This window comes from Canis lupus, chromosome 24 (genome assembly GCF_048164855.1).
Source record: "Canis lupus baileyi chromosome 24, mCanLup2.hap1, whole genome shotgun sequence".
In the NCBI taxonomy this organism is placed as follows: domain Eukaryota; kingdom Metazoa; phylum Chordata; class Mammalia; order Carnivora; family Canidae; genus Canis; species Canis lupus.
Window position 1 is genome coordinate 12,420,526 of NC_132861.1, and position 20,538 is coordinate 12,441,063.

Here is a 20,538-nt window from a genome sequence, read left to right on the forward strand (position 1 = left end):
TGAAATCAATTCACAGAAATCAGTGGCATTTCTATACATTAACAAGAGACAGAGAAAGAAGAAAGAGACGAAAGAAAGATTGATTAAAAAATCAATCCCATTTACAATTGCACCAAAAATCGTTAAGATATGTAAGAATAAACCTAACAAGAAAGGTAAAGGATCTGTACTCTGAAAACTATACAACACTTATAAAAGAAATTGAGGAAGACAACTGCTTTCAAAGAAGTGAAAAAACATTTCTTGTTCATGGATTAGAAGAACAAGTATTGTTAAAATATCTGTGCAACCCAAAGCAGCCTACACATTCAATGCAAGCCCTATCAAAATACCATCAACATTTTTCAAAGAGCTGGAACAAATAATCCTTAAATTTGTATGGAACCAGACAACATCCCAAACAGCCAGAGGAATGTTGAAAAAGAAAACAAAAGCTGGTGGCATCACACTTCTGGACACCAAGCTGTATTACAAAGCTGTAATCATCAAGACAGTATGGTACTGGCACAAAAACAGACAGATCAATGGAACAGAATAGAGAAACCAAAAATGGACCCTCAACCCTATGGTCAACTAATCTTCAACAAAACAAGAAAGAATGTCCAATGGAAAAGAAGATAGTCTCTTCCACAAATGGTGTTGGGAAAATTGGACAGCCACATGCAGAAGAATGAAACTGGGCCATTTTCTTACACCATACATGAAAACAGACTCAAAATGGATGAAAGACCTACATATGACAGGAATCCATCAGAATCCTAGAGAAGAACACAGGCAACCATCTCCTCGACTTGAGCCACAGCAACTTCTTGCTAGACACATTTTCAAAGGCAAGGGAAACAAAAGTAAAAATGGAACTACTGGGACCTCATCAAGATAAAAAGCTTCTGTACAGCAAAGGAAATAGTTGACAAAACTAAAAGCCAACCTACAGAATGAGAGAAGATATTTGCATATGTCTTATCAGATAAAGGACTACTATCCAAAATCTATAAAGAACTTATCAAACTCACACCCCAAAAAACAAATAATATAGTCAAGAAATGGGAGAAGACATGGACAGACATTTCTCCAAAGAAGACATACAAATGGCCAACAGACGCAAAAAAATGCTCAACATTATTTGGCATTAGGGAAATACAAATCAAAACCACAATGAGATACCACCTCGTACCAATTAGAATGGATAAAATTAACATGTCAGGAAACAATCAATGTTAGCATGGATGCAGAGCAAGGAGAGCCCTCTTACATTGCTGGTGGGAATGCAAGCTGGTGCAGCCACTGTGGAAAACAGTATAGAGGTTCCTCAAAAAGTTAAAAATAGAGCTACCCTATAACTCAGCAATTGCACTATAGGTATTTATCTGAAAGATACAAACATAGTGATTCAAAGGGGCACCTGCACCCCAATATATATAGCAGCAATGTCCACAATAAACTATGGAAAGAGCCCAGATGTCCACTGACAGATGAATGGATAAAGACAATGTGTTACTCAGCTATCAGAAACGAAATCTTACCATCTGCAGTGATGTGGATGGAACTAGAGGGTATTATGCTAAGTGAAATAAGTCAATCTGAGAAAGAAATTACCATATGATTTCACTCATATGTGGAATTTAAGAAACAAGACAGAGGATCATAGGGGAAGGGAGGGAAAAATAAAGTAAGATGAAATCAGAGAGGGAGACAAACCATAAGAGACTCTTAACTCTAGGACAAACTGAGGGTTGCTGTAGGGGTGTGGAGTAGCGGGGTGGGGTAAATGGGTGATGGGTATTAATAAGGGCACTTGATGTAATGACCAATGGGTGTAATATGCAACAGATGAATAACTAAACTCTACCTCTGAAACTAATAATATACTATATATATGTTAATTAACTGAATATAAATAGAAAAACCTACAGAATGGGAGAAGATATTTGCAAATGACGTATCAGATAAAGGGCTAGTTTCCAAGATCTATAAAGAACTTATTAAACTCAACACCAAAGAAACAATCCAATCATGAAATGGGCAAAAGACATGAGCAGAAATCTCACAGAGGAAGACCTAGACATGGCCAACATGCACATGAGAAAATGCTCCGCATCACTGGCCATCAGGGAAATACAAATCAAAACCACAATGAGATACCACCTCACACCAGTGAAAATGGGGAAAATTAACAAGGCAGGAAACCACAAATTTTGGAGAGGATGTGGAGAAAAGGGAACCCTCTTACACTGGTGGTGGGAATGTGAACTGGTGCAGCCACTCTGGAAAACTGTGTGGAAGTTCCTCAAAGAGTTAAAAATAGACCTGCCCTACGACCCAGCAATTGCACTGCTGGGGATTTACCCCAAAGATACAGATGCAATGAAACGCCGGGACACCTGCACCCCGATGTTTCTAGCAACAATGTCCACAATAGCCAAACTGTGGAAGGAGCCTCGGTGTCCCTCGAAAGATGAATGGATAAAGAAGATGTGGTTTATGTATACAATGGAATATTACTCAGCCATTAGAAATAACAAATACCCACCATTTGCTTTGCTTCGACGTGGATGGAACTGGAGGGTATTATGCTGAGTGAAATGAATCAATCGGAGAAGGACAAACATTATATGTTCTCATTCATTTGAGGAATATAAATAATAGTGAAAGGGAATAGAAGGTAAGGGAGAAGAAATGTGTGGGAAATATCAGAAAGGGAGACAGAACATAAAGACTTCTAACTCTGGGAAACGAACTAGGGGTGGTGGAAGGGGAGGAGGGCGGGGGGTGGGGGTGAATGGGTGACGGGCACTGAGGGGGGCACTTGACGGGATGAGCACTGGGTGTTATTCTGTATGTTGCAAATTGAACACCAATAAAAAATAAATATTATTTAAAAAATTAAAATTAAAATTAAAAAATGAATATAAATAGAAAAACCAAAATAACTATATTAAAAGTAATATAATGGGAAAAAAATTATCAGTTAAATACTAATCAAAAGAAAACTAGAGTTCTATACTATTATTAGACAAAATAGACCTCAGAACAAGGAATATTATCAGGGATAAAGATGTATATTTCATAATGAAAAGGGTTAAGTTTGATAGAAAGACATGAAAATCCCAAATGAGTTTATACAAATAATAATAGCACTTTAAAATATGAAGCAAAATTTAGCATAACTGAAAGGAGAATTTTTAAACGACACAATTACCTTTATTGATTTCACCATTCCTAAGTAATTGATAGAATAAATTATAGTAAAACTATAAAGGTCTTAAATAACACTATCAAATGACTATTCTCTTAACATTTCTAGAATAATACACCAAACATAAGCCTATTTTTGGTCATCAAATTAACCTCAATGACTTTATAAGAACTCAAATTAGACAAAGTATGTCCTGTGGCCACAATGGAATCAAACCAATAATCAATAAAAGAGTTTTTGAAAAATCCCCAAATATGGGAGAATTAACAATACAAACTAAAATGTCACAACAATCAAAAAAAAGTCACAAGAGAAATCAGAAAATCCTTTTAACTGAGTGATAACAAATATAAATACTCCAAATCTATAGGATATAGCTAGAAATTGAAAATATAAAAAAATACCTTGGCAATAATATAAAAGAAAATAAAAAACATTGAGGATTTTTACTTGTAAGATACACACGACATAAAATTTATCATCTTACCCATTTTTAAATGTACAGTTTGTAGCATTAGGTATATTCACATTATTGTGGAACCAATCTCCAGAACTTTTCCATCTTGCAAGACTAAAACTCTATACCCAATAAAAACAAAAACAAACAAAAAAAAAACCATTTCTTCCTCTCCAACCCCTGACAACTATCATTCTACTTCCTGTCTCTATGATTTTGACTATTCTAGGTACCTCATATAAGTGGAATCATATACTAATTTTCTTTTTATGACTGCCTTATTTCACTTAATATAATGCCTTCAAGGTTCATCCATGTTGTAGCATGTGTCAAAAATGTCTTCCTTTTTAAGGTTGAAAAATACTCTATTGTATGTATATTTTGTTTATCCATTCATACATGGATACAGGGACATTTGGGTTGCTTCCACTTCTTGGATATTGTGAATAATGCTATGAATATATAAGATTATTTTAATGTCCAAAATGTCCACAATAAACTAAAAAGTCATGCTGAGAGACATTAAAGAAGGTCCAAATAATTAAGAGATATACTAAGTTCATGGATTAAAAATCTAATGTTGCTAAAAATCTCAAATTTTTTCCCAAATTAATCTTTAGATACAACACATTTCAATCAAAACCACAGTAAGTACATACATATTTTTTAGAATCTGACAAGCTGACTCTAAAATATGAACGGAAATGTAGATAATTTAGAAGAGTCAAACAGTTATGAAAAGCAATAAAAACCTGTAAGATTTACACAAACTGATTTCAAGACTTACTACAAGTCCACAGTATCCAGAAGAGTGTGCTATTGGCATAAGGTGAGACATGTAGATCAACAGAACAGAATGTAGAGTCTAGAATAGACTAAATTTATACAGTTTATTTTCCATGAAAAAGGATAATATTTTTAAGAAATGGTGTTGGAAAAATTGGACATCCGTGTGACAAAAATATGAACCTTAATTCATATTTCAAACCACATATAAAATTAACTCAAAATGGATCAAAGGCCTGAAAATAAAAAAAAATAAAACTATTGGAACTTACATAAAATATAGAAAAAAATCTTTGATACCTTGGGTTAGGCAAAGTTTCCTAGATAGGAAACAAAAAATGATAAATCATAAAAGAAAAGTCCTACAAACTGGAATTTATCAAAATTAAAAGCCTACATTTTGAAAGACAGTGTGAAGAAAATTCAAAGTCAAAACAAACAGCAGAAGAAAATATTTTTGAAAGATACATGTAAAAGGAAACTTGTATTCAGAATATAAAAGACCTTTTACAACTGAATAATAAAACATATTTTTAAATGGTCAAAGGATTTGAACAAATACTTCACTAAAGAACACATATGAATGCAAATAAACACGTAAAATGATAGCCAATATCATTAGTTATTAGTGAATGCAAATTAAAACTAAATAGTTTTATATAACTGCATACCCATTAGAATGGCAAATACTAAAAAGACTAACAATACCAGATATTGTTGTGGATATGAAGCAACTGGAATCCTTACATATTCCTCATAGCAATGTAAGATAGGAAAACCACTTTGGAAAATAGTTTGACATTTTCATTTAAAATTGGATATACTATAAAACCCAGCAGTTCCACTTCTAGGTAGTTGCTCAAGAGAAATGAAACTATATGTCCACAAAAATATCTGTATATGAACTTTCATGGTATTTTCATTTGTTATACAGGCCAATACATGACAAAGTTCATCAAGTAGTGATTGAATAATCAAACTGGGGAACATCCATCTATTCAATACTCAACAATAAAAGGAATGAGATATGGATAAAGGCAACATCATGGGTGGATCTCAAAAACATATGTTGAGTGACAGATACAAAAAGAGTATATACCCCAAAGATACAGATGCAATGAAACACCAGGACACCTGCACCCCGATGTTTCTAGCAGCAATGTCCACAATAGCCAAACTGTGGAAGGAGCCTCGGTGTCCATCGAAAGATGAATGGATAAAGAAGATGTGGTTTATGTATACAATGGAATATTACTCAGCCATTAGAAACGACAAATACCCACCATTTGCTTCAACGTGGATGTAACTGGAGGCTATTATGCTGAGTGAAATAAGTTAATCGGATAAAGGACAAACATTATATGTTCTCATTCATTTGGGGAATATAAAAAATAGTGAAAGGGAATAAAGGGGAAAGGAGAAAAAATGAGTGGGAAATATTAAAAAGGGAGACAGAACATGAGAGACTCCTAACTCTGGGAAACGAACTAGGGGTGGTTGAAGGGGAGGTGGGCAGGGGGTGGGGGTGAATGGGTGACGGGCACTGAGGGGGGCACCTGATGGGATGAGCACTGGGTGTTATTCTGTATGTTGCAAATTGAACACCAATAAAAAATAAATTTATTAAAAAAAGAGTATATATTGTGTGATTCCACTTATGTGAAAGTCTAAAAATATTTTCTACAATGACGGAAGGCAGACCAGTATTTGCAGTAGGAAGGGAGACTGTCTGATAATGGGCTGAAGAGAAATTTCAGGGAGAATAGAAGACTCAGTGTCATCACTGTGGTTACAAAATTATATAACAAGTATGCAAAGATATATTAACTTTGACATGCAAACCCCCCAAAACTGGATCCTGGCATTTTCCTGTGGGGGTGGGAGGGGCGGAGGAAGAGTGAATTGGGCCCTCTAGCAGCAGGTGAGTGGCAAGGCTCTGTCATCCTGCTGATTAATAATGTGAATTGTTTACCAGAAAGATCTCACTTTGGATGCTATTACTCTGAATTACTAGATTTCGACCTTGTGAATATTACTAATCACCTGAGCCTTATCTGTACAACACAAAAAGAAAATGAAAAAAAAAAAAAAACCAACAAACCTACCTCATAAGTTTGTTTGCACATTAAATATTGTTTTATACAAAAATCACTCTGCTGTTGTTAATTCTCATCTTTGTCATCATTATACTGAGGTTGTTAAAATAATTCTATATACAAGCTCAGCTTTAAAACAAGCCATCCCTTTCACTAAGGCATTACACAGTAGCTTTTCTCCCCAGTCTTGCAATAGGCATCTCACACTGTTCAGAACACAGCTTTCTTGGAGCACCTGGGTGGCTAAGTGATTGAGCATCTACCTTTGGCTCAGGGAGTGATCCCAGGGTCCTGGGTTCGAGTCTCACAATGGGCTCCCCGCAGGGAGCCTGCTTTTCTCTCTGCCTCTCTCTCTCTGTGTCTCTCATGAATAAATAAATAAAAATCTTAAAAAGAAAAAGAAAAGAAAACTTTAACTTTTATTTCCCTTCTGAAATGTGGCAGTATGGCATCCAGACACTTTATTCATTTGTCTGGACCATTTTCACTTAACTTTCTTATCTAGGCCTTCCTCTTTTAGCTGTTTTGATTTTCTTAAAACTGAGGAAATAGACCTCAGAAAATGATTCCAGATACTATTTTTTATTTTGCACATTGACGGCAATAAGATAGAAGTAACAATTACCTGCAAAGTTAATTTTTTTTTGTGTGTGTGTGACCCATAACACATCTGAGGTCAGCTGACAGTGTTGTTTCTGTTTGGATCAGTATTCAATAGAGAGGCAGTTTTAAGGGAAATTCTGCTCATTAGTGCAGTGATCCCAAATTGTTACAAGTATGTTATAGGAACCCTGCATAAAACAAAATCACTCTCATTCCCTCAAATCACGAAATAACAAGTGTCATCCAGCATTTCTGCTATTTGCTTCTTACATTTCATAAGCACGAATTGGCTACACTTGTGGGTCACTTCTTTTGTCTATCTGGCTAATCAGTCCTTTGTCCCCATTATTACATTTATATTGCTCTTGTAAAGATAACTAATGACTTCTATGTTGTCAAATTCACTATTCCCTTCTCTGTCCTCTTACTAACTGGTTCCTCAGTGGCGATCAAAATCATTGACCACTCCTTCCTTCTTTGATGTACTATCTTCTCTTGGCTTTCGGACACAACCTTCTCCTGGATTTCTACTTTCTACCCTGGTTGCTGCTTCCTGCTCTTCTTTGCTAGAACTCTATAAATGTTGGGATGTAGGGGCTCATTCTGGGATGTCTTTTGCTCTCTAGCTATACTCCCTTGACTTTTTCTTTTGTTTTTATTGAGGTATTATTGACATAACATTATAATAGTTTCAAATATAGAAGTAATGATTTGAAATGTGTATGTGTTGCAAGATGGTCACCACAGTAAGTCCAGTTAACATCTGTCACTATACATAGTTACAACTTTTTTTTCTCATGATGAGAACTTTTTAAGATCCACCTTCCTAGTTACTTGCAAATATGGGCTTGACTCTCTTGACTTTAATAGCATCTGCTAAACCCCAAGTTTTAACCTTCAGCGCTAACTTCTCCTGGAGATTCTGACTCACATGTCTAATTGCTTCTGTGACTACTCCACCAAAACAGAACTCTTTGTACTACTTCCCTGGCTAGTCAATCTCTCTTAATATATGGCATCACCATCCACCTAGTTCAGTTGATCCAGCCAAAATTCTAGAAGTCCTCACTGGCTCCACTTTTTCCCCATCACCCGCCCTCAAGGTCCAATCATATTGGATCTATCTCCAACATATATCCCAACAAGTCTATCCTTTTCTCCTTCTATACTGCCACCTACCAGGACCTTACATCTGTACAAGAATACTAGCTCTTAGCTGGTCACCCACTATAGTTTTACCTTTTCTGCTCTATTGAGTCCCCCAACATGACCTTTGTAGGCCATAAGTCAGATCATGTTTAAAGCTTTTGGGGGCTACTCATCATACTTGGGTTCAAACCCAAATTCCTTGCCAGGGCCTCTAAGATCCTATGTGATCTGATCATTGTCTACCTCCCTACTTCTCTTCTACTATTCATCTCTCACTTACTCTAGCCATGCTGACTTTATCCCTGTTCTCTGACCATGTCAAGCTCATTCCTTCCTCAGGGCTTTCATATGTGCTGTTTCTACTGCTTGGAACACACTTCTAACACAAGCAGCTAGATAGGAAGCCATCACCTCATGAGAGGATGAGTCCAGAGAGTCCAGAAAGAAACAAATATTATACACTCAAAGATTCTCAAGAAAAATGTTGGAAAGTCTAGAGTTTCCCCATTCTTCCCCTGAGGGGACTCCAGACATGTGTGGAGCCAGAAATGAAGACTGACTGTTACTCTGGTCCAGCGGTGTTGAGGCTGCTTATATGGCAGGGGGAGTTGAAAATATTCTGATAGCAATGACTGGGGTGGGCACTGGGGAGACTGGGAACATTTCTGGGAGTTGAGAGTTGGGGAGAAAGAGAAGAGCTCCAGAAAAGTTGTAGAATAGGAGAGACTAGGAGAAAAAAGGGAAGTGAGTTTGTTCAAGTGGTTAGGAATTGAGTCACTTGCTTTATACAAAACAAATATAAAGTAGAATGCCTTATTATTCTCTTGGTAATGGAAATGAGCCTCTTTATTATTTTTAAGAATTTATTTATTTATTTGAGAGAGAGAGAAAGCATGAGCAAACGGAGGGGCAGAGGGAGAAACAGGCTCCCCGCTGAGCAGGGAACCTGATATGGGTCTCTATCCTAGGGTCCTGGGACATGATCTGAGCCGAAGGCAGACACTTAACCAACTGAGCCACACAGGTGCCCCAGAAATGAGCTTCTTTAAATGATTGTACCAAGACTGGTCCCATCTGGGGCCAGGGCTCACTTAGGAGATACCCAGGCTCTGCACTTCTATTGAACTAAACAGGTAGCATTTGGCACCTAATTGTGGAAATAAGAGGAATAATGGTAATAATATAATAAGAGGAAGGGAGGTAAACAGAGAAAGAAAATACTTTCTGTGTTCTCTAGGGGTCCAGGTTCTACAGTCAGTGTGTGGTGATAAGGAGAGGAGGAAGTTTGGAGGCAGGTGGGGCTTTTACTTGCCCTCATATTTTCATAAGGTGAGTTCTTCCTGTCTAGTTCTCTGAAGTTGTGCATGTGAACACAGGCTCCCTGTTTTAATGGTTTCTCTCCTGGTTTTAATGGTTGGCAGCTGTAAAGCTGCTTATATTTTAGTCTCAATACACTCAACCTTGCAGACTGATTGTTGTAAAGTCTTTAGCCTAAATGGTATAACTGGCATTATACTAAGGCAGGTATCAACAAACTTTTTTCTTAAAGGGTCACACAGTAAATATTTTAGGCTTCTGGGTAACATCTTATCTCTATTACAATGACTCAACTCTGAAAGCAGCCATAAGCAAAAGGAGAGCAAAGGAGTGTGGCTGTGTTCCATTAAAATTTATATACCAAAACAGTTTTGCAGCCCAAGGACCATGGTTTGCCAAAAAATCCACAAACATTGGTCTTATCCTTGTTTTAAAAAATAAAAATACTGCAGCGTAGTAAGATTTAAAAGGCAGTTCAAGTTTATAGTCTAGTGTGGGGGCTAAGAACATGAATATGGAAACAGTCTTGAGTCAAATCTCTGCTCCACAGTTTACAAGCTGCATGACATAAATTGTTTCACTCTCTTCTCTTCTAACACAAAACAACAATCATACCTAACTCAAGGTAGGCACAAGAGGTGTTGTATAACCCTCCAGCAGCATCCCTTAACTCCATTAAGATTTCTTCAGCAAGATGCATAGATATTCAAAGCAATATGAATGAACAAACAAATAGTCACCCTGGTTATGGTCAGGTAGTGCCACTGAATGAATGAAAACCTTTTGTTCTCATAGGTTTTGAATTTCAGAACTATGTATTTGGGATCTTCAGACTTGTATATATTTCTCAATTCTATATTCTTATTTTTAAACTCATTGTGATTTTTTTTCAAAAAAATATTTTTATTTACTTGACAGAGAGAAGGCACAAGTCGGGGGAAGGACAGAGGGAGTGGGACAAGTAGACTCCCCGATGAGCAAGGAGCCTGATGCAGGACTCAATTCCAGGGCCCGAGATCATGACTTAAGCCAAAGGCAGATGCTTAATCAACTGAGCCATCTAGATGCCCATTTTGTTTTTGTTTAAGATTGATTTGTTTATTTTAGAGAGAGAGAAAGTGTGCACACATGCACACAAGCCAGGGGAGGAGCACAGGAGAGAAAATCCTGAAGCAGTCTCCTTAGTAAGCATGAAGCCTGATGCAGGGCTCCATTCTCAGGACCCTGAGATCATGATCTGAGCCAAAACCAAGAGTTGGCCACTTAACCAACTGAGCTACCCAGGCTCCCCTAAATTCATTGCTTATGTCCTTTTATGATCAATCTTTTGGAATCTTGATGTTTTTCTTCTTGATTTAATTGAGTGCATCAAAACAAAAAGAAGTCCATTTTAATGTAGCTATATCTGTCCATGCTTACTTCTGTGATTTAGACTAACACAGTAAATGTGCAATCAGGGATTACAGAACAAAGGAATGAGCTTTTCTCTTTTTCCATAGCTCTGTGAATTTGAGTCTTGAGTGAACCACATTCCCCCTGGCTGGAATATGTCTTGCAGTGAAGGAACAAAATAAGAGACTCCATTACAGAGGTGGTCAACAGGAGGGTATAAGAGTAGGTGAGGATTCAGACTGCTGTAATTCAGAATCCTACCTGTCTGGATTTTCTTTGTCCTTTTTACTCCAGAAGGATGGTATGTAGATATTTCCCTTCATTTCTTTGGAGAGTCTGAAAGGTAAGCCCTCCTACTTCTCAAAATAAGAGACACTATTAATAGTTTTTTTTTGGTGGGGGGCATATAATGACTTTGGCTCTGCATTTTATGGACCTTCATGAAATTTTTTAAAAAATTATAGTGTTTGAGGAGAAAGGGAATATCTCTTTCTTCCCATGAAGAAAAATGGAAGGATTTCTGAAGAAAAGATATAAATGAGTCAGGTATATTGCTAGTGCAGGTCCTGGTACTCTGGGGGACTCAAGCAAAGTTGCTCAAGAAGAGAAAGGGCCTGCTACCTGGAATAATTCAAGCAGGCCAAGCAAAGAGCCTCTGGCCTGGCTCCAGGGCCCAAGAGCTAGTGAGAGCACAGTCATCCCACCAAAGCTCCCCAGTCTCTGGAGTAAGAACTTATCATTGTCTGTCTCTGAGTCTAGGCCTGGTGATTCTTCCAACAGCACTAAGAAAGAATTTCACATTTTCAGTGTCCTGTAGGAGTGACACATATCATCATTACAAGGTTTTGCTAGGTCCCTAATGATTATCCATGTAGACACACATCTCTCTAAATTAAGATACCCAGGAACCCTAGAAAAAGGGTTGGAGTCTTGAAGAAGCAGGGGTGGAGGAGTACCTTATATTTCTGGGTGCTAAGCTGAACTCTGGAAAGTGTCACCCTCATCACAAATGTGTGAACACAAATAAGTCATCCTCAGAAGGAGCTCAATCCGCCTGCCCATACTGCATAATGGCATTTTTATGCAAGTAGTATATTCTTAAAGACTTTTCATTACCCAAAACTTGACTATTGTTAAATAAATGTCAACTAAGTTTTTTAGTAATTTTAAGTTTTTCCAAGTTTTATGCATAAAGTAAAACTAACAACATCTGTTACATCATTGCTATTTCAAAGCTCATAATTCAAGTCTGCATCAAATTTGTAAGTTACTGGTGAAGGTGGTGGTGAAATAATGCTGGAAAGAGTGGCAGCCTAGTGGAGGAGAGTATCATAGCTTTAAAGACTGGCCATCTAAAAAAAAAAAAAAAAAGACTGGCCATCTGCTGACAACTAATACTTTCATCTCCAGCTAGCCCTGTCCTCTCAACTGTGGTGTCCTAGATGCAATGCTTTATCCTATAGAATGGCTAAAGGCATTTCAGCTATAACATGTCCTGAATTAGCTCCTATCCTCCTCTTCTAAACCAGCTTCTCCTCTTCTCTAGGTAGCATCTCCATAGTCAGGGGGTCACCTTCCACTGCAGTTTTAAAAAAATAATTTGATTTTTATGGAAGTCCTTACAAAAAAACTATTAAAAAATGAGTTAAAAATTATTATTCATCCATAAATACCTCAGTAAATGAAAGTTCATAAAATAATATAATGGAAAATAGGTTTTAAGAAGTTCCCTTCCACTAATAATAAAAAATGCAATAATAATAATAATAGGAAGAGGAGGAGTGGTAATAATACTGGCAAAGGTATGGCAAGAAGAAACACTTTCAAGAGACATTGGTATGAAAATAATTGTTACAAGTTTTATAGAAAAAATCCTTGGCCTTAAAAAAATGTTTAGATATACTTTTATCCAGTCATTACACTTCAAATGATCTAGCTTAAGAAAATAATAGGAAAGAAGAAAAATAAGTATACACATAAGATTCAAATCACAACATTATTGAAATAGTATGGGATAAGCAGAATTCAACTGCCAGTAGGGCAATGACTAAATCAATTCTGACACGATTCCCCACCTTCTCCTGTTCTTCCCACTTCCTCCAAGAGGCTGTCCCAGTAGCACCTCCATCTCACCCATATAATTCTTCTGGCTGCAATTTCTTAAAACAATATATTCCCTGCTTTCATATTTATAATTATGTATTTATTTTTTTCTTTCTTTGTCCATTTCATACATTTGACTATAAGATGCATAAAGGTAGGAGCTCTCTGGTTTCTTCACCACTGCAGTCCTTAATTTACAACTTCTGGCACATAATAAGTACCCCAATTTGTCAAATAAATGAACAAAACAGAATTATGCTGCCATAATATTTCTGAAACACAGATGACCTAGGAAATGCCTATAATATGCTATTAGTAGAAAAAAATGAAATTTACATTCAGTATCATTGTAACTATTGGAAAATGCACAGAAAAGATCACACCAGGAAAAAAAAAACCAACAACTCCATATTAGTAATTCTGGCTGGGTGCTAAAAATATGTTAAACAGTATTACTTCCTTTTCCATATTTTTCTATATTCAAAATGTTTTATACTGGAGTGTATTATTTCTATAGTAAAATAATACATAAAGACTAGAGGAGGGATCCCTGGGTGGCGCAGTGGTTTGGCGCCTGCCTTTGGCCCAGGGCACGATCCTGGAGACCCGGGATCGAATCCCACGTCGGGCTCCTGGTGCATGGAGCCTGCTTCTCCCTCTGCCTGTGTCTCTGCCTCTCTCTCCCTCTCTCTGTGTGACTATCATAAATAAATAAAAATTAAAAAAAAAAGACTAGAGAAAACCAAATGAGCAGAAGAATGGAGACAGCAAACAAGGCAGTGCAGAGAACTTTAGGGGGTGACACTGGCCAGCCATGGTGGAGCAGGAGAACAGGGCTGGGAGAGGTGGTGTAGCCTATCTGTAAGCCATTATGGAGTGGCCCAGATTTGTGATCATGGTCAGTGCTGGGCTGTAGGAAAATCTCTTTGGCAAACTACAACCCACAGGCCAAATCCAGCCCCCTCTCTATTTTTGTGAATTAAGCTGTTTTGGAACACAGCCACACTCATTCACTGATGTGCTGTCTGCGGCTGCTTGCATGCTACATAGTTACAACACAGACCATAATGGCCCACAAAGCCTAAAATATTTACTATCTGACCCCTTACAGAAAAACTCCTCTGGCCTCTGATCTACAGGCTGTAACAAACAGAGAAAGGAGAAACCACAAGAAGTGAGGAGGTGGTTGCAAAGGCCACCCTTTCAGAGATAATGTGGAGGATGACTGATGCAGACGGAGGAGCCTTGATGAATACCTGTATCGAGCCTTGATGAATACCTGTATCAACAGGCAGATGGAATAGCAGAAAAAGACTTTCGAGGGGAGGCATTCTTATATCAGCCAGTTACTGCCATTTTAGATAATTACTATTTAAAAGTGCAGCAGGAGGGCAGCCCAGGTGACTCGGCGGTTTAGCGCCACCTTTAGCCCAGGGCATGACACTGGAGACCCAGGATGGAGTCCCACGTCGGGCTCCCTGAATGGAGCTTGCTTCTCCCTCTGCCTGTGTCTCTGCCTCTCTCTCTTTCTCTCTCTTTCTCTCATGAATAAATAAATAAAATATTTTAAAAAAATAAAAAAATAAAAGTGCAGCAGGAAAAGGTAGTAACTACTGGATCACTTACCCGCAGAATCAGAACTGTAGAGGCTGGCAGCTGCTGTGATGGGTCCTGGCGGGTGGATGGCACCTGCTGAGGACCTCTGACTCGCAATCAGGATCCTGCTCTTTGCAGATGGCAAACGGGACATTGCACCCAATCCCAACTGGGGCTTCAGGAGCATGGCCGATCGATAGAAAGTTGGAGGAACTTCATAATGAGTATAGGAAGGAGAACAAAATTCTTCTTTTCCGGGGCGTTCTGTAACCTATGATAAATGACCAGAAGCTTAATCAGAGAAGCCTACATCGTGAGATGAGTATGGAATGTGGTTAGGAGAGCAGGGCTCCAGCAATGGCCACTCTGGCACCATGGAGTTGCTCCATCATGGAGTACTTATCTTCTCTGGGCTCCAGGGTCTTCATCTCTAAGTTAACAACACAACTGGATGACCTCTCAGGTCTGGGAAAAAAACTTACTATACAAGATTTTTAAATTTGATTATTACAAAATCACTGAAATCTGCTCAAGTAGCCAATCTATAAATACATAATCTCAATAAAGTGAGGAAATAGTTTAGCAAATGTTCAAAGACTTATGAAAGTTTCATTATTCCTAATAAGAAAAGGCATGATTTTTATGGCAACCTACTCTGAAGCAGTTGAACTTTACCAATTTATGTTAAATCTTTACTGGGCTACTTGGGAAATAAAATACGCACTGCTAATGCGGAGAAAAGCTTGTTTGGAAAAATAGACCAGTTGATGGAAAAATATGTTTTCAGACCTCTACAATCTGTTTACATCATTAAAACCAGAGACTGTGAATCACCTCATCTGTCTTTCCCAGTAAGTGGGGTGTCCATGAATGTTTGACAAGTTTCACTACAGTGGAAATCCTAGGGCAGAATCTTACTGACTGCTAACTGCCTAGCACCTAGAATGGTGCCTAGAACATAAAGTCAATAAATATTTATTCACTAAAGGACTCATGTTTTTATTCTTACTTAAAGTTAATAACATAATAATCCCATTACTTTTCCTATAGTTAACAGTTTGGGCTAGGACACAACCAATATACCTTTTATATTTGTAATTCTATGCTGACAAAGCCTGTTCATATTATCAGTATTTCCTCATATTAAAAATTAAAAAATAAGATAATAATCTTTATTTCCTCTAAGTTTAAAAAAATAGTGCTTGAGGCTATCTACGAAAAGATACATCTGTTAACTCTGCTCTAAATCACAATGCATTTTGTGTGTCAAACATTTATATGTGTCAAACATTTATTCAGGAATCACAAGGATTTAACAATATTCTGTAAGAGGGGCTACATGGCTTTGATCCAAGCTGTTGAAGAGAAAAACTCTTAATTTGATACTCTTTTAATGTTGAAACAGATACAAAAGTTCTCCTTAAACTGACATTATTGAAACAAAAAGATTAGGCCTTTAAAGCTTTATCATAATCGCATTGTAACATATGCATACTTGCTTTAATGGATAGACTGAATTCAGGTCATAGCAAATTACATTTTGTGAAACATTCTATTACTGCTCTCTGATAGAATTTTTAGCATTCCTTGCTTACCCTCTTTACCATCGACCTTTGGTTTTTTTATTATATTTATGTTCCTCTATTTTTTCATTGTAGTTTCTTAAATTCTGGTGCCACTGCTTGTTGCTTCTAGCATGTGCTCTCATAAAGAAATGATTTCTGTCCTACATCTGTCAGATTTTCAGGATTGCAATATGCTGATTTTGGTAATTACTCAGTTCTTTGAAACTGGAGAGTCAAAAACTCATGATGCTGTCGCTCAGAAGTGACCTTAATGATTTCAGTCACTTCAGAGCCTGTCACTTTGCTGGGTGCTTGGTCTCTGATAAGATGTAACAAATTCTTTAAGAAGGTGTAAAGTATGCCTAATTTGTTTATTTTTGATAAGACAAGGGAATCTACAAAAAAAACTTCACACTCATTTCTCTATTGACAAAATACAACAGGTGGCCCTGCACAGTTATGAACACATAGCACTTAACTCCAAATGTTTTTTTCCCCCTCCTTCTCTAATGGAACATTTTTAGAGAAATAATTTTGAAAACAAACTAAAATCCTTGTGATTTCAAACTCCTAAAATTAATCAAGGTACACAAACAAGTTAAATTCTTACAAGATTGCCCCCTTCACATTTTCCCTGTCCTGCTTTCAGTGGGTTGGGCTGGGCAGACACAGGGTAAATGTGGAGGCTTCATTGAGAAGCCACATATATAGATAGCTACTGAGAGTGGACTTGTGATGGTTAATCTGGACAACCTGGTTAGGGCACGGGATTCAGGTATTTGGTTAAAGATTATTCTAGATGTTTATATTTTAAAGATGAAATCAACATTTAAATCAGTAAACCTTGAATAAAGCAGATTATTCTTTATCATGTGGGTGGGCCTCACCCAATCAGTTGAATGCCTTAATAGAAAAAGACTGACCCCCCTTAAAGAGGGAAATCTGCCAGCAGGTGGCCTTTGGACTTGAACTGCAGTGTCACCTCTTCCCTAGGTCTCCAGCCTGCCGGCCCACTCTGCATACTTTGGACTTTCCAGCCTCCACAATTGGATAGGCCAGTTCCTCCAAGTCTGGATAGATACTCACATAATACATACATATGTACCTGTATTTTGGGAGTAGGAAGGGAGACCAGCCCTGATCATGTTGCAAGTACACTACCTCATCCCTGACTTCTCACCCCTGCTCCCTTCTTCCCACCACCTTATACCAAAAATGAAAAGGGATTCCCCAAGGCATCAGTAGGAAGAAATGCCCCAAAGTCCTCAGGATAGGTGCAAGCAGAAAACGGTCTAAAGAAGTAAGCACATTTTATCTTCCTGGCGTGGGCAAGTCCAAGGTGATCTTCAAAGACACTTCAGGAAGCTCTAAATGCCTGTACTGTTCCTGTCAACAGAGAAGGGATGCCCTCTCTCAGAAGAGCCCTTACTCTGACTTATTCTTTTCTACTAATGCTAAGCAGCAGGAATCTATCAATAATTATGAAAGAATCTGAAGCTGGTTTGGGTTTGTACTGTTAAGACTTTCCCATTATTAAAAAGATACAGGACTTCTACAATGGAAAAATACTTCTGTTGCAACTGGTCAAAAATGTGCTCTTTCCCTGGAGACTGGCTGAATCCATCCTGTAACCAGGCAGGGCACACTGGCAGGGGAGGGGCACTGGAACCTCCCTGCACCAAGCCTGAACACAGGAAGGGGACTCACAGGCTTACATCTAGTTGCAGCTCTAGGAGCAAAGGCCAAGGGCCAGCCTATCGATTAAAAGAGGATTATGGCAGGAATTAGCCCAGGACCCATGGGGCTTCTCTGCTCCATCTGGTAGCCTGTAGATAGGGCCTAGGCCTTGGACACTTCAATTGTGAAGGAAACAGTCCCCAGACAGAGTGGCTGGTGCACAGTGGCACTGTCGCCCCCACCAATGGGGCCTCTCCAAACCTCTCAGAACTACTAACACCACAGAAGCATTCACACTGTCCCGTTTCTCTGAGACTCAAGTAGCTGCTAAAGGATTAAGAATAGGAAATACTTGGGGGAAAAGTATACATAAAACTTAGAAATTATTCTGTTTATTTTTAAAAGACAGAGAGAGAGAGAGAGAGAGTGAGTACAAACAGGGGGAGCAGCAGAGGGAGAGGGAATCCATAGGCTCAATCCCAGGACTCTCAACTGACTGAACCACCCTGGTGCTCCAAAATTATTCTATATTTTATGGATGGAGCAGAAACAATACAGAAAAGACATACACAAAACCAAAATCAGTAAGGGTCACAGAGAAAGAACTGCAGATGGTAACAAGATGTGTGCCGACATGTCCACATAAAATTTCTCTTGTGAATGCATTATTGCAGAGAAAAATCTAGGGGATCTTTTGGGGGGGTGGGGGAAGGAACCAAATTAATTTATTTGAAGGAATGGTACAAATGAAAGAACTTAGGTGGGCGTGTTGGTACAAGTTATAGAAAAGGTAAAGGTAACTCCAATGTGCTTGGTAACCAGGGGAGTCATCCTAGTGGCTATAGGGAAGCCAGCTGAGGGTTAGCTCTCATCACTGTCTCCCTGGGTGTGCTTGTCAGAGAGATATTCCATCATGCCAGATTTGAGGGCCTAATCTTGCACAAATTGGTTCCTTCTGCAGTGATTCAATGAGAAGAAAGAGAGTCTGGTTATTTAACCAGCTTTGGTCCTAGCAGCCCTGGGGAGGATAAGAGGTCTGCCTTTTAAAGGCCTCACAAGGAGCACCCCAGCCTTAGCAAAGAGCCTAAAGAGAGCCTGATCCTTAGCCTTGGAGGTCATGGTTAAGGTTTTAGAAATTTGAGAAAAACTCACATTAACCAAGCTCAGAGACTGATGTATAAGACCAGAATGGCAACCTGTCCACTGTGTGACATGCCACTGCCTACACAGCCAGACCCTTCATGTCCTTTGGCCAGAACATCCTTTTGCTGCAGGCCCTTATGTGAGAAGCCCACATAAAACAGGACAGCATGCAGCCCTGTATGGCGAAATGAGCCCCTGCAAAAAAGACTGAGTCCCCAGACTCTCCAGTTGGTGTTCTCTCTGCAGAGATGAGAGGTGGGAAGCCTCTCTCCAGCAGGCCCGGAGTCAGAGACAGCGAGGGAGCTGTGTGATCTAGAGCTCACAGACTGCCCCAGGGCAAAACAGATGATCAGCTGCTGGGGCAAGTGAGTGCTAGCCTTGGGCAAGATCTGCTGCTTAGAATAGATTCACCTCTTTTGCTGTGTAAGAGCTGACAACTTCTACTGTAATCAGTACACTCTGTAAATATGTCAGTATATTCAATCAACCTAAGGTCCAACTTTGGACTTAGGTTTTCTATCTCTCAAGCTTCAGTTGCCTTTTGTTTGGAGCCAACATACACGAGTTCTTAATTCTGCTGTCATTCAACATTTACTGACGACGTATTTATGTCAAACACTGTTCTAAACTCTGGGGACCCAGCAGAGAACAACAAAACAAAACAAAACAAAACAAAAAAAAACAGAAAAAAATTCCCTGTTCTCATGGATTTTACATTCTAGTTGATGCACCAAAAACAGAAAAAGTATATACACCAGATGGAGATAAGCACTAAGAAAAAAATCAACAAGGAAAGGGGTCTCAGAGAAGGTGAGGTGTCTCTCCAATGAAGTGACACTTGAACAGAAATAGAAAATAAAGGTGACAGCCACTGAGATATCTGGAAGAAGAAAATTCTAATCACAAGGAAGTGCAAAGATCCTGAGGCAGAAGAGGGAGAGGAGGTGAGCCAAGGAAAGAGAGGGGGTTGGGGAGGTTAGAGAGACAGACTGAGTCCATTCTAAAAGCTGAGCCATCCTACATGCTTAAGCTTGTGTTCTGAGTGGCCTGGCTGACCTGAAGGATGTTAGGGAGAGGAGTGATCTGACCTGGCTTTCCTTCCAACTGAACACTTGCCTAGCTGCCATGAGGAGGTTGCTTTGGGAGACAAACCTACTTTCTGAGCTCTGGGAGGACAACTTACCACAGCACCCAGTAATGTAAAGGACAGCCCAGTCACAAAATTGGGAGGACATAGAAGAACATCTCCACACTATCCTTGTTCTGTGGCTTTAACTGAGTTACATAAATCCCTCCAAAGCTGTTTCTTCATCTAGACAATGATAAAAACTATAATCTCGACCTCCAGAAAATCACTACAAGGACTAGTGAAGATAGATAAAGATGAAATGTTATGTTGTGTGGGCTTGAAGCATAGTAGGTGCTCAACTAAATGTCAGTTGTAATTATTATTTTGAC

General features: G+C 38.7%; 1 protein-coding gene across 10 annotated transcripts in view; it reads right to left on the reverse strand.

The window, feature by feature from the left end:
- Nucleotides 1–20,538, reverse strand: part of MTUS2 (microtubule associated scaffold protein 2) — a 588,550-nt gene that overhangs the window by 376,223 nt on the left and 191,789 nt on the right. For all 10 annotated transcript variants that reach the window (XR_012016248.1, XM_072795621.1, XM_072795619.1 and 7 more), the window contains one exon: nt 14,726–14,966. Coding sequence is in view for 9 of the 10 variants with exons in the window: in XM_072795621.1 (XP_072651722.1) it covers nt 14,726–14,966 (241 nt within the window). In the remaining variant the exon portion in view is untranslated. The remainder of the gene's footprint in view (nt 1–14,725; nt 14,967–20,538) is intronic.